The sequence below is a fragment of the Eublepharis macularius genome, chromosome 3 (assembly GCF_028583425.1).
Source record: "Eublepharis macularius isolate TG4126 chromosome 3, MPM_Emac_v1.0, whole genome shotgun sequence".
NCBI lineage: Eukaryota > Metazoa > Chordata > Lepidosauria > Squamata > Eublepharidae > Eublepharis > Eublepharis macularius.
In genome coordinates, this window is record NC_072792.1 from 157,884,284 (window position 1) to 157,898,806 (window position 14,523).

The window sequence follows — 14,523 nt, forward strand, 5'->3', positions numbered from 1 at the left end:
AGGACCAATGGTTCATCTAGTCCAGCACCTTATTTCATATAATGGCCAACCATTTACTCGGGAGGACCAACAAACAAAGCATAGAGGCCAAGGCCTTCCCCTAATGTTGCCTCCTACACTGGTTTCCAGTGGTTTCCTGCCTCTGACTGTGGAGGTTCTCTAGTAGGCATTGTTGGACCACGAATCTTTCTGATCCCCTTTTTGGAGCCATCTCTGTTTGTGGCCATCACTGTGTTCACTGGCAGTGTTTCCTTTTTGTTCACCTCCGATATGCTAAAAAAGATAGTTGGTAAATATAGCCTTGTATAAGGTTGAGGAATTAATCAAAGATCCACTTGTTTGGATTTCAGAGTCTTTGTTACTGTCTCTACTTCCTCTTGTTGTATTAGTTGCAAGCTAACTCTTGAGTGGTGTTATCAAACACTTCCTGTGTTCTTGGGCATCAGTTAACAGTGACAATATGGATTTCATAGAAGCATTTGTGAAGGACAGCAGCCCTATAAATCATCTCGACAGTATCGGAACATGATTTAAGGCAGCAGGATTAGTTTCATTTGCAATGGTAATGCAACTGTGAAGCATATAAACCCCTCGTCCTGAAGTGCATCATACTTGTCACTTCTCTAGGTGCGGATGCAAAGAAGGGGCATTTTCCAAATGGGTTTTTTCCCCTTTGTCCTTTTCTGTTTCAGTGCTTTATAGAGGTGACTGGACACAGCCAAGTGCTACTTTCCATACTTGTGACTGGAATACAAATGTCTGATGGAAGCACAACAATTTTAGCTGCTGAAATTAATTCTCTGATTATATTCTGTGTTTTGGACAGGTGTACTCTAGCCCCTGTATTTTCCTAAACAGTCTTTGAACTCTTATCCCTTTCATCCTCTGTAACCTAACCACTCAAATAAAGTGGTGCCTGTATTCCACCAACAGCCCTAGACACAAGTGTGAAATCCCTTCAAACATTCACTATGGCTTTAACTTTCATTTTAAATTGCATTCTTTTTGAAGGTGGGGTCACACTGTGTAAGAGGACAGCTACTCATGGAAAGTGTAGCAAAAGTCCACCTACTTCTAATATCATACACTTCCTATATTTTTCAGAAAGTGAGGGTTTGGGGGGGGGTGCATTAAATCTTCAATTAAAAAAAAAAAGAATTATTGTCTGGATTGTGCTGCTTCAACCGGGTGTCTGATTGCCAAGTTAATCTCTCTTTGCACATTCTCATTGATCTTCTGTTAGAGCAGCTGAAAGTCTCTTTTAAGTATGGCAAACTTTTATAAAGTATATTCCTGGTAGTAAAGCCCCACTGGGGTTAGTGCCAGGCTATTCTAAGAGACAATCCACTCTCCAAACAAGAGAAGTATTTTATTTTGTCAGATGGAGTTATTGTTTGGGTATGTCGTTTATTCGTGTGGTGGAACTAATGAAATTTCTGGTGAGTGAGACAGACTAGTTTCATGAGGTACACTCTTTACTGGTATGAAGCTAATGTTCTTTCTCCAGTTACGTTCTGTAAAAGTTTATTTTTTAACCTCATTATCGAGAGCTGACCTTTTTAGCAGGTTTTAGTGTTTGATTTTCAATAATTGAATTTAGTGACACATTATTGTGACTTCTGTTGACTCACCTGGCTCAAATATAATAGTACAAGTTTAACCATAGTTAGGAGATGGGAGGTTTACTGTGGCTTCCCTGCTCTTATTCTTTCTCTTAACATGAACCAAGGTGTGCCATTGTGAGTACACTGGTGCAAAGACTATGCACATCATGAGGCCAGTCTGGTTAATCAGGGCAGATGTAACTATATTATGGCTACAACAAGCCGTGGAAGACAGGATGGAATTCATATCATGGATGCTCTGGTATCTTAACCAGGAGATCAGAATGTATCGGCATTGGCCTGCTATAGTGGTGCAGTACTGCAGTAGAGATGAATGGGTTAGATCCAGAGAATCCTTCCTGCCTCTCTTTTTCAGTAGCAGCCCATCTTGCTCCACAAAATGCTGTTCCAGGAATATTGTGGGGTATAAGGTGGAACTAGAGTAGGAAGGAGGAATCAGCAAAAATAACATCTCTCCCTACGAATGGAATTTTCTTCAAGATAAAATAAAGATGCAGACCAAGTTCCTTAGCAAGATTTCAAGGGTTTTTTTTATTTTTATTTTTATGATGGACTGGCAAAGACAAGCAGGCCAGAATTTAAAACACTTTCTGAGGCTAAGCTTTAAGACTAGAACCGTGACCAGCATTGATTCCAGCAGCAGACAAGAGTGTACTTTTAGAAAGGAAAAATTTACTTCTTTGGAGTGTGCTTGGACACCAGACTTAGTATTGCAATAAGCTACTAAATTAAAGCTTAAAGGCATATTGCACATAAAAGACTCCCCCCCCCCTCTTTGGTCTGTCTGGGATTTATATAGCAAGGAAGAATGTTAATTTTGTGTATACTAGCTGAGATAACTAGCTGTCTGTGGGGTCAAGGTACTGACATCAGAGGCATTTCTGAACAAAGATGTTGCAGTTGGTGGGTGGATGGCACTAGTGTCAGCTGTTGGGTGACCTCGCATAAATAGTATCATCACGACTTTAATCTTTCGGGTGTTCAGAGGTAGTGTGCATATTTCTGTTTAACCCCTGGATACTTGCCGGCATGCATGACCCTTTAACAATTCCTGTTCCTCTGTCCATGCTTGGCACCTTGGCTCCAAATAGTCTAGGAGTAAAGCCAGTAGTTGTATACATCTATTGTGTATTTGTCTATTGTGTGAAGAACAAAAATACACACTTTTTAATGTAACATATTGGGGACGTGGGCATATAAAAATCCATCCTTAGTTAAAGTTGATAGTGTGATATTGTGAGTTAAAAACTGTAAACATAAAAACTGAACAAATCTGTTAGGAGTTCAGCAATGTATATATTCCAAAATACCTATGTACTTCATGCAGTTGGTAATTTTAGACTATTAATTGCTTATTGTTTTGCATTCTGATGCAAAATGAGTGCATTACTGCATATTCACATCCATATTTCATTGTGGTGCAATGGTTAGATGGGCATTGGCCTAGAATTGGGGAGACTTAGGGAAATTGGGTACAAAAGTCCCCCCTCATTGTCTTTGGTTACCTTGGGCTAGTTATTCACTCTCAACCTGTTCTTTCTCAAAGGATAGTTAAGATACAGTGGAGTAGAGAAGAACTATCAACACTGCCCCGTTCTTCTTGGAGGAAGAGTAAGATAAAATTATATTAATAGCTAGAAATCTTCCGATTGAGGTACTGGCTAGGCTCAGATCTGTTTTACCACAGAGGTTAATAAACACCAGGTTACTCCAGGCCATTCCCAGGGAAATAATCTTATATGAACAATGCAAAATTTAAAAACTTATTTTAAGGTTGTTAATCTTTTAGGTCCCATAAGACTCCTGTATATTTCTCGTAATAACTGGTTTCTGTGCTGACGTTAACATAAAAGTAAATTCTGTTCCAGTACTGGATTCTTTTAGAGGTACTAGCCTTTTGGAAACATTTTAGAATTGATGCATTTCTTCTACAATAAATTGTCTCATATTGCTCAGTGATCTTCATTCTTTTCTGACCCAAGATTCACCTTTAACCTCAGGATGATAGCATGGACACAGTGAGCTGCAAGCGTGCGACAGGAAACCATGTGGCACGACAGTCGTTTGAAGATAATTGTCATGTGTTTACTTCACTTATATGCCGCCTTTCTCCCCAGTGAGGGACCCAAAGCAGTTGACGTTGTTCTCTCTTCCTCCATTTTACCTTGACAACCTATCTAGTAAGGTAGGTTAGGCTGAGAGTGTGCAACTGGCCCAAGGTCACCCAGGATGCTTCAAAGGAAGCAAAGTGGAGCTTCGAACCTGAGCCTCCCAGATCCTAGTCAGACACTGTAACCCTATACCACACTTGGTTCTTAAGAAGAGGAAGATCCTGAGTTATGATCTTACCCATGAAGGGCTTCTGTGCATCAAGTGTGTATGTGGAACAGTGGTGGCTGGTGAGAGTGGCTGGACAGGGCTGTGCATTGGGGGGAGAGAATCAAGGGGGAGAATTTTTTTGTGAAAGGAGGCCCCTGAACCAGCATTTTTTAGTGATTAAAGTGGCCCAGGTTTGAATACCCACTCTGCTATGGAAGCTTGCTGGGTGACCTTGGGCCACTCAGCCTAACCTATCTCACAGGGTTCTTCTGAGGATAAAGAGGAGGATGTTGTAAGCCACTTGGGATCCCCTTTGGGGAGAAAAGTAAAGTATAAATGTAGTAAATAAACCTACCTGTGACCTTGCCTCAGTGTTACGTTGCTTCTCTCAGTGTGTGTACAAAGAGAAACAGGAGGTGTGGCTCCCTTCTCCCCTATTAATAACAAGTCCTTTCAAAACACAGGAAAATGGTTGCTGTATAGAGACTTACGACCTAGCTGATCTGGCTCCATGACTCATCTGAGGTTCATAACCAGTAAGTTGAAGATTACTGACATAAGAAGATTATAGTAAGAAGTAGATTATACTAAGAAGGCACAGATGTCTTAATTACTTACTTATTAAATACAGGGAAAAGATTAACCAGAACAGATTCAAAATCGTCTGGTGCTGTTGTTACCTGCATGGACACTTAACCAAGTTTAAGATGCCAGGAGTAGGCCATAAAGTTATGCTCTGTGCCTAGCCCACAAACTAGCCCATCTTTCCTCCAGTTAGGGATCAATCTGCTGTGATCTTAATCATTGTAGTTAATGCTAAAGGTTGCTTCCTTCTTAGGTATATTGCAGACATAACTGAGCCTGGTCTAAGCATAGTTGGGAGATAACAGGAAGACACATGGGCTTGTTTGTGTCTTCTCTTTCCCATATGGAAATTCCCCTCCTTTTTATTTTCTGAGCAAACCATGGTGTAGTGTTACACAGGGCCAGTGCACCCATGGAGGCCGTGCTGGCAGCTGCTTCGAGTGCTGAAGTCTGAAGGAGGTGCCGAGCTGGCCCCCGACGACCCCACCTGACCCGGAAGCAGGCTGCGTCCCTGCTCGCCTCTCCGCCCCTTTGCTGCATGCACCCGCCTCAGCTCAGCCCCTGGCGAGCCTGGCGGTGCGGCAGCGAGCGGGAAAGCGGGCCGCATCCCTGCTCGCCTCTCCGCACCTTCGCCACTGCCGACGTCATTGTGCAGGGCTGGGGCGCGCGTGCACATACACGCGTTTTGCGCATGCGCACCGGGCAGGTATCTCCCCTCAGGCACCAGAAACCCTGGCACCGGCCCTGGTGTTAAATCAACTGTTACATCAACTGCAGAATTTTCACTAACGGATTAGCTCACTGCCACAGACTTGGATCCAAACATCGTGCTAGCAGCAGTGCAAAGTGTTTAGAGATGTGTGTTTTTTATATATATATATATATATATATTTCTGGAGATGTTTTGTAGCCCTACAACCCCAAAAAACTGCCCCCAGAGGGTCAGAAGATCTCAAGTGGCTTTAGAAGGGAGGTTCTTCATATGTGAGACTGTATGCTTGTTCCGTGCTTATGGGGAATGCCTTCTGCTTGTGCAGTGCAACCAAACTGCACTTTCTAATTATGGTTAGTGATGGATTTTCAAACTAGCTTGAACTGAAAACACCAGTGCAAATGTTTCACTGTCCAATCTTTATTGATGAAAATGAAAGGGAGTTAGAATTCATGCGTGAAAGGAGAGTGAGAAAAATGAGTGCATGAGCTTATTGAGCTCTCCCTATTTCTTAAACACATTTAAGGGGGAGAAGAGTCCTGTTACACTTGCACTGTATCCAGGTAGAAACCTGGTTTAAATTTATCATGGTTAAAGGTCAGTATAACTATACCCTTAGAGGTCCAGAGAAGCTTGGGCCACTTCCAGCTTTTGAGGCCCCTAGTCATAATACAAATAAAAAATGAAAAAATGTTTCAAGTTAAGCCAAAAAATTAATGTGCCTAAATGTGAGACTTTGAGCTTGAGGCCCAGGCCAAATAGTCCTCCTAGCTCCCCCTTCCTCTGATTAGCCCTGCTATTACCCTTAACCCATAGTGTCAGTCAGTCAGTCAGTCAGTCAGTCAGTCAGAGTTTATTGTCTATAGCCATAGGCCATCACAAATTTTCCAAACATCATGTCAATTAATAAACAGTTAACTTCCAGTATCAGTAAAAACTTCCAGTAAAATATTAATTAAAATTAATTAAAACAGTACAGTATACCAAACTATCCCAAAAGTCCAGAAACCGCCTCATTCAGTACCACCTTAACCCATAGTGTGTAAGTGGTCAGGGGAGAGCATAATCCTGTAGCCAGCTTTCAGTCACTTATAAGGAGTGGGAATGTTATATTGACTTCAGGACAATGAATTGACTGATTCTCAAAACATAAAATTCATTGTTGTGAGTTTAGACATAGAGTTATGAACTGGCAATTTGGAATTTCAACTTTAGAGCTTTGACACTAGTAGAGATTATCTGAAAAATTGTGGCTGCTCTAGGGGAAGAAGTGTCATGGTGAATTAATGGGGAATTCTTGATTCACAACTTTATTTTTTCTGATCAGAATCTGAGACACTTGGAAACATTATTTCATTCTAATTCAACTTAGTAAATATAATCTCCCTCAACTCTTACAGCAAACTCTGGCCTGTTCTATTTTAACGGCATTGTTGAGTGAGTTCTCAAGTTCAAGCAAAACCAGCAATATTGGACTAAGCATGGAATTTCATGGTAATTGCAAACGAATATTTCAGGTAAGTTAATATTGTTTGCTTTGGTATACGGAAAGATCAGTTTTGTTTCCTAATAAGTACATGAAACAAGCATACATCAACTTAAGCAATTGTTAAATTGAATATTTAAAAAAAAATTAAAGCAACATTGCAACTCAATTTTGGATTTTAAAAATAATTTAGTGAGCTGAGAACTGGGAGTAAAGTAGTGTCTGTGGAATAGATCCTTTACCACCTCCCCTTTTTTGCTTAAGGTATGTCCCCCTTCCAGCACAGGGTTGAGGGAACATGGGATGTGGCACACGGGACTACTGTCTCTAGGGGGAAAGAAGCAAAAACGCCTCCCTCGTCTTGAGTGGAAGTGCGCCTCTGCTCACATAATAGTGGGACAGTTTTACTTCCAACCTTGTGAAGCTCATATACTATTAACAACTAGATCTAGCAAAAGCTGGTTCTTTCTTTGCTTCAGCAGGATATGATGAATGATATAAGTGGTAGTTTAACATAATAGGGAGAACCTGTAGAAAAACTAAGTAAATTAAGTAACTTGCTATATATGGGAGCATTTAAACATATTTGCCATATATATGTACATATTATTGTATCTAAATGAGGCTAGCCCTGCCAGAATAAATGCATTCCATAAAAGGTTCCATAAAAGGTTAGCCCTGGTAGAATAAATGCATGCCATAAAAGGTTAGTATTTTACTGTAGTTTTAATAGAATGTTGAAAGGAGTCATATAAATGTTTACTACTGCAAGTTGTACATCTGTGATGTGATGCTTGACTATGTTTTTAAGGTATTATTCTTCATTTTTATATTCATAGCTGTTTATCATGCAAGTAGTTACGCTAATTTTCTCAAACTTTATTCATCACTGAATAACTTAAGTGCACTCAACTGTATAAATACAGAAAGCAAAATGCTTTTTTGGTTTCCTCTTTAGCCTGACTAATTTAAGAGTGTCCTAGTGTGAGATTATTAAAAAGTTTGAATTTATCCTGATTGTCTAGGAGGATGATCTCCGCCAGATCTTCATGCTCACAGTAGAGGTACTACAGGAATTCAGCCGGTGTGAAAACCTTAATGCTCAGATGTCTTCAGTCTTTCAGCGTTACCTTGCACTAGCCAATCAGGTCTTAAGCTGGAATTTTCTTCCTCCAAATTATATCCTTTATCAAAGGATTCTAAGTTTTCAAGTGGGAAAGATTATATGATCTTGACAAACTATCTTGTGGGAGAACCATATGTCTCAAAATTTTTGTTCTCACATCATTGACACAGAGGTACCTCTTATGAAGGGTACCTCATAAGTTATACCTAATATTATTGGATTGGAGCTCTGAAGAAAGATATACATTAGCACATCATTACATGAGCTTTGTTATAAGCTAGAACTGGACTAATAAATCTTGAGGGTGCACACTTAACATTCTGCTTTGTATGTTCTTCCCTCACTCACGAAAGGAATGTGAGAGGAAGCCCCATCCAATGGTGGTTCTCTTCTCTGCTTGAAAAAAACTAGAGTATATCATTTATAATATACACTTGGGGATTTTTAAATGGATCCATTTGAGTTATGCAAGTTTGCTGAGCACCGTTGAAATTATGTGCAAATACAAATTGTAATCAAGTCAGGACAGACACAGGAGCACTGTGGTGAGTACAGAAATGCCATGTACATACACTTCCACAGTTGCTTCCCATTCTGATCCTTATGTGTCCCATTTGGCAACTACAGGACTACAGAGGTAGTGGCACTGATATCTTCAGTCAAAACAAGAAAATGCATAGAGATCTGCTCTCAGATTGTATCTAGCTGTGTGCATTAAAAGTGCTTTGGAATAATTTGGTTGATCCTAATAATCATGGTTTGTAAAACAAAGATGGGCGAGCCATAGAGTTGCACACTCCCTCTCCTTTATTGTTTAGTTGTTAAAGTTACATCTACACTAGGAGTGTGCAACCCTTCCCCCCAAATTTGGTAAATCTGAATTTTTTTTTACCAAATCTGAGGGGGGGAAATCAGAATTCTCTAAATTCCAAATTGATTCTCTAATTCGGTTTTGATACTTCTGAAAAATTCAGCCATTGTTTTCTATGGGAAAATCAATCTGGGAGATACCCAGTGGGCTGGAGGGATAATTTTTCAACCAAACTTCACCAAAACGCAAGGGCCCTACTCCTGATCATCCTCGAAAGACCTCCCAAGTTTCATGTAGATTGGACCCCAGTGGCCAATTTTATGGGCCTCCAAATGGGGCCTCTCCATTATTTCCTATGGGGAAAAATATCTGGGCGCTATCCAGGGAGTTGGGGAAGCATTTTTCTGGGAAACTCCACCAAATTTTCAGGGAGTCTACTCCTGACCATCCTCTAATGACCTCCCAAGTTTCAGGAAGATTGGACCCCAGGGACCAATTCTGTGAGCCCCTGAACAAGGTGCCCCCAGCTACTGCATTGTTTCCTATGGGGAAAAAAGTCAAAGCTGCCTCCCATTGCAGAAACACAGTGGGGCAAGGCTGCCATGGTCAAGGCACACTCCCAAATGCAAGCTGAGCACATCCCAAAGAAAGCCCAGTAGAATCAAGCTGAAGCATAGGAATGGAATCCGCCCCCCAGAACCAAAGTGAAGGAAGGAGAACAAACCACCACCACCCACTACCACCCTCCAACAACAACAACAATCCTCAGAGCAGTTTGCAAAGTGTGTTGTTATCCTCACAACAATCACCATGGGCTGAGAGAGCTGCAAAGAGCTGTGACTGACCCAAGGTCACCCAGCTAGCTTCAGGCGGAAGAATGGGGAATCAAACCCAGTGTTCCAGATTAAGAGTCCTGCCGCTCTTAACCACCACATCTATTCCATCCAGCATGAAGCAAGGAAATGCCTTGTGCTTATGATTGGGTACTGCTTGGTTCTGTTCTGTGGTGTTGCCCCACTGGCTAAACCCAGAGTCTGGCTGCTGCTGTGAATGACACTGGTTCTCTTGGGCTAAATTGCAACAGTGTTGCTTGCTTCAGCTTGGTTTGGATAGGATGGATGTTATTCTCTGTGGTGTTGGTCGCCTTGCTTCATTTTGGTTCATTCCTGTGCTTTAGTTTGCTTCTTTTGGGCTAAGTTGCAACAGTGACCCTTGCTTCAGGTTGATTTGAGTGGAATGGATGTGATTCTCTGATATGGTGCTGGGAATAATGAGGAATGGGTGGGGGGCTGGGGGCATTTTCTTTGGGGGTCCATAAAATTGGCCCCCATGGTCCAATCTTCATGAAACTTGGGAGTCTTTAGAGAACAGCTTGGAATAGGTTCCCAGAAAATTTGGTGAAGTTTGGTTGAAAAATGACACATACACACACTCTAGCCCACAGGATAGCTCCTGGAGTGATTTCCCCATAGAAAACAATGGCTGAATTTTACCAATTAAAAAAAAATTGGTAAAATTTCAGGATACCTGATCTTTTATTTGGAATACCTGAATTTTACCAAATCAGCCAAAAATTGGTATTTTAATCCAAATTCCAAACCAAATTACTTACCCCTAATCTATTCTACAAGCAAATAGGTTCCTTCTTCCCAAGGTTTGAAGCAAATTTGCAAACTCTGCACAAGAATATGCCAGGTTTAGTTTAGTTGAAGATACAACAAGCTAACAAGGGGAAGAGAAGAATTTGAATAAGGAATGGCAGATCCAAGTTTGTGGCCCACTTCAAAGTTTTTAACCATGATTAACAGTGCAGTATGAAGCAGAATTACACCCTGCTAAGCACATGTCAATGAACTTAGAAAGATGCAATTCCGCATAGGACTGAACTGTAAGAAATCAAGCAATGATACTGTGCCTGTGGGAGTGATCCCATCTCAACAGTACTAAAACTATTCATATGAGAGCAAGGATTTAAAGGGGAAAATAATTAAAGAAGAAAGAATATTCTAGCTATTCATAATTTCTTTTTAGAATTGCCTGAACATCAGATAGTTTATTCTTTTTCTGTAAGTAAGTATTATTTTAAAGGGATAAATGAGCCTTACTGATTTACAAATTTCAGCAATGTATCTCACTGTATTTTGAAATACAGTAATGAGAAAAATGAATTTTCAACCAAAGTAAACTGCTGTAACTTTGGCTAAAGACTGCATTTAAGTGTGATTGTCTCCTTTCCAGTGTATTCATCACTTGTTTTATATTATATATTTCTATATAAATAAAGCTACCTTCCCTGACCCAAAATTAAAATGGCAATACTTTGAAATTTAACCCAGATTGGATTTACTATAGGTTCTAATGGCAGGAATCTTATGTTTAAGATTATGTTCTAAAATAAGCTTTTAAAAACAACTACTAACTGCTGTGCTTACTCTTAAGAATAATTATTACTTAATCATAGAACTTTATTCTGTTGGGCAAATTAAGCAGTTCACAGATCCCTACAGAGTCAGCTTTTTAACAATAAGCATTTTTGTTTATATCTTTTTTTATAACTCCTGTCTTGTCCTCATAGTAAATAATTTTATTTTATTTAATATCTGTTTATTTACTGAAGAAAATAGAACAAAAATAATATTTTTTAACATCAAAGAGATCCATCATATTTCAACATTGGAAATTCACAACAAAAATTATTAGTAGTATGTGATACAAGAACCTGTGGAATACAGCTCTGTTAGAAATATTCATTCATTAGATTAGAACAGCAAACAATTAAGTTAGTGTGAATGGGGTTTTTTGCCATCTAGTTTGCTTTTAAGTAAGTTTTACATTTACTTTTAAAGTAACTGTTCATTAAAAATCATGTATCTTGTTTAAAAGTAATTACATTTCAATATTATTAAATTTTTGCATTATATAGACTTGCTTGCAGCTTTCAGAATCCTATTTTTATGATCCCTTCTTTGTCATAGGGCAGTATTAAAGTATACTTTAACTTTCTTCTCTCAGTCTAAAATAAACCAAGTATTCTTTATTCTTTGTGAGTCCTAAAGCCAGGACCATGCAGCTTGGACAAAATGTATTTACTTAAGAGGTTTTGCCCTTAAGGCATATCTCCTATTTCAGTTTAATGGAAGAACTCATAAAGGAATTGAATATCTCTTTATGGGGGTAACAAACGGAAGATGGATATGATAGGCAGAATGGCATCCAGCATTTTGAATAGTTGATGTACACAGTAAATATTCATAGCTTGTTGTAACTTGTGCATAGCATTGAATGCAAATAGATTTGCATGTTTGTTAAATGCTTCACTTTATTGCAGAAACAAATGTACGGGATCATGCTTACATATTTTTGGGCTATCTTCCAAGGTTGATAGTTGATGTCAGCTATAATTTTTGATAATAGCTCTTGCCTCTTAGCAATATTGGTCAGTGTCCTATTTTTAGAGGATTTTCCATTCTTTTAGAACTTCAGTCCCGCAGAACTTGATGCGTGTCCCTTGTTTTGGACACTGAAAGGTGGGATATAAATATTTTAATAAATAAAAATGATTGTTCAGCAATCTGACTCTGCAGGCAAAATATGTAATATTTTTATTTGCTTTTAGGCATGGCAGGGAATGAAATCAGTTTAGTTTTACAAAATATATTCTAGTGTGTATCAGGAGAGATATTCAGAAATACTAGTGCTTCTTCCTAAAACCAGCCTGCTACATTTTAAAATAAAAAAGCATGTTTTACACAAATTTGAATACCTGTCAAGTGTGGTATCGTTTTTGTTTCCCTTTTGCCGCCTGTCACATCCAGATGATTATTAAAGTGATTGTGCCATTGTGGAATGTCTAGTCATTGTGATCACTGTTATCTGGCATTCCTTGGGCATTCTTTTTTTCAGTACTTAATACCTTTTATTCCTTGTCCTCATGCATGAATTATGCTGTGTATGTGAAGAGGCTTAAAGTTTGTTTCCATTGCATTCTTTCTGAATGGGACCTGTTGTATCTGGGATCTTTTTTTTAAAGTCAAGTGGAATGTTGTTGTTGACCTTGACACCAGATAACTAGGCAGACATTATATAGTAATGTTTGAATCCTCACAAAATGTGATGCTAAAGCCAACAGAGTCCTGGCGTGAGACCCTCCTGGACAGCAGAGTTATGGAGCTTTTCTTTACAGTAAGTCCCATTCTTTTGTTTTGCTAATTCAATAGCAAAGAAGTGCTGCTGCTCCTTTCTAACATCAGGTAGGATGAATTCTAATAAGATAGTTGTAGTTCTGTACTTTCCGAAGTAATGATTCATTAAGTTTGTTTTTCATTAGATGCTAATGATGTGCCTGCATATGAACTTATTGACTAAAAGCTTGACTTGTAGTTTAGAACAAGTAGTAATGAAATGATACACTTTTTTGCACGCTGGATTATATTGGTTGCTCTTGCAACAAATGAAATCAGGAAACAGAGTCAGGCTTTTTCTGCTGATAATAATTGCTGTGGTACTGATTTTTAGACATTGTTCTGGATCTGGGTAAGCTTTATTGGTATTGATATTCTATGAAATGTCTCCCAGCTGATTATGAAAAGGAGACTGATCTTTGCTTGCTGTCCAGGGAAGTCTGGTACTTATGCAACGTAAAATAACTAAATGTTACTCCTAACAGGGCAATTGTCTACATGAATAATGCTTGCATGTTTAAAGAAAATTATGTTATGTTTGACAAGTGCAAACAAATCGCTATGCACCTCACATGTGATAAGTTGTGAACCTGTATATGAAGCAGCCTTTAGTGCTTTGAACTCCCTGTAGAAAACCTGTCACCTGATCTTGTGTGTTAATTAAATGAGGCTTGCTCCTATGTAAGTGGTCACAGGATTGCTGTATTCATTGCAAAATCTGCAAGTTATAGAGGGAAGGTTCTGTGCTTTTAAATTACTGACTTGGAAAATCTATGAAGATACCAGTTCAGGTTTATCTCCCAAAGTAGAATTTTGTATTGATGGAATTTGAGCATACTGCTTTCAAAGCCAAGAAGTTTATTTAAAACTTTGTCTAGATGATGGATAGCATATTATAGTAAACCTTTTGTATACCGTATTAATTCTCCCGACAACTTTAGTGTTGGTGTGTACATAGTTACTTGTAAGTTTTTTTATCTTGCTCAAGCATTTTCAAAAAAGGTGAAAAACTTGCAGGCAGACCATTTAACAGCTGCATACAATGTGAACAGCTGTCTAGACAACCCAGACAGTTGCTACTGTCAGCTGGGAACCTCCTCAAGCAAATAGCTGTTGAGTTTACAGGTTAACCCTTTCTAGCATTAAGTTTGTTTTTATTAAGCCTCTAGGTTGAAACTTTTTGGAATCGAGCACTTCGCTTTTAAACATTTGGCACTGGATATCAAAATCACACTACATTTAGATTCACATTTGGGTATCAAATCTGTCTAATCATGAATAATACCTCTGAGTTTATCTTATTTAGTTCTCAAAGGTTGCCAGACAGAAAGCTCTTTGTTGTGTTTATGGATTTCTAGCTTGTAGTTAACATACAACATTTGTGACTTGGTTTAAGGAATTCATGCTTTGATTAATTGTTATCAAAAACACAACTGACCATTAAGAATCTAGTTTCTGACTGCCTTTCAGAAAATTTAGTATTCTAGAGCCAGTTTGGTGTAGTGGTTAAGAGTGCGAGACTCTAATCTGGAGAACCGGGTTTGATTCTCCATTCTTCCACTTGAAGCCAGTTGGGTGACCTTGGGTCAGTCACAGCTTCTAGGAGTTCTCTCAACCCCATCCACCTCACAGGGTGATTGTTGTTGTGGGGATAATGATAACATACTTTGTAAACTGC

The 14,523-nt window shown here is 39.1% G+C and overlaps 1 protein-coding gene across 1 annotated transcript in view; it reads left to right on the plus strand.

Annotated features, from left to right (window-relative positions):
• XPO4 (exportin 4) overlaps window positions 1–14,523 on the plus strand; it is a 72,566-nt gene that overhangs the window by 24,513 nt on the left and 33,530 nt on the right. Inside the window, exons 5-7 of the mRNA XM_054974129.1 lie at window positions 6,642–6,758; window positions 7,753–7,906; window positions 12,734–12,846. Coding sequence (XP_054830104.1) covers window positions 6,642–6,758; window positions 7,753–7,906; window positions 12,734–12,846 — 384 coding nt within the window. The remainder of the gene's footprint in view (window positions 1–6,641; window positions 6,759–7,752; window positions 7,907–12,733; window positions 12,847–14,523) is intronic.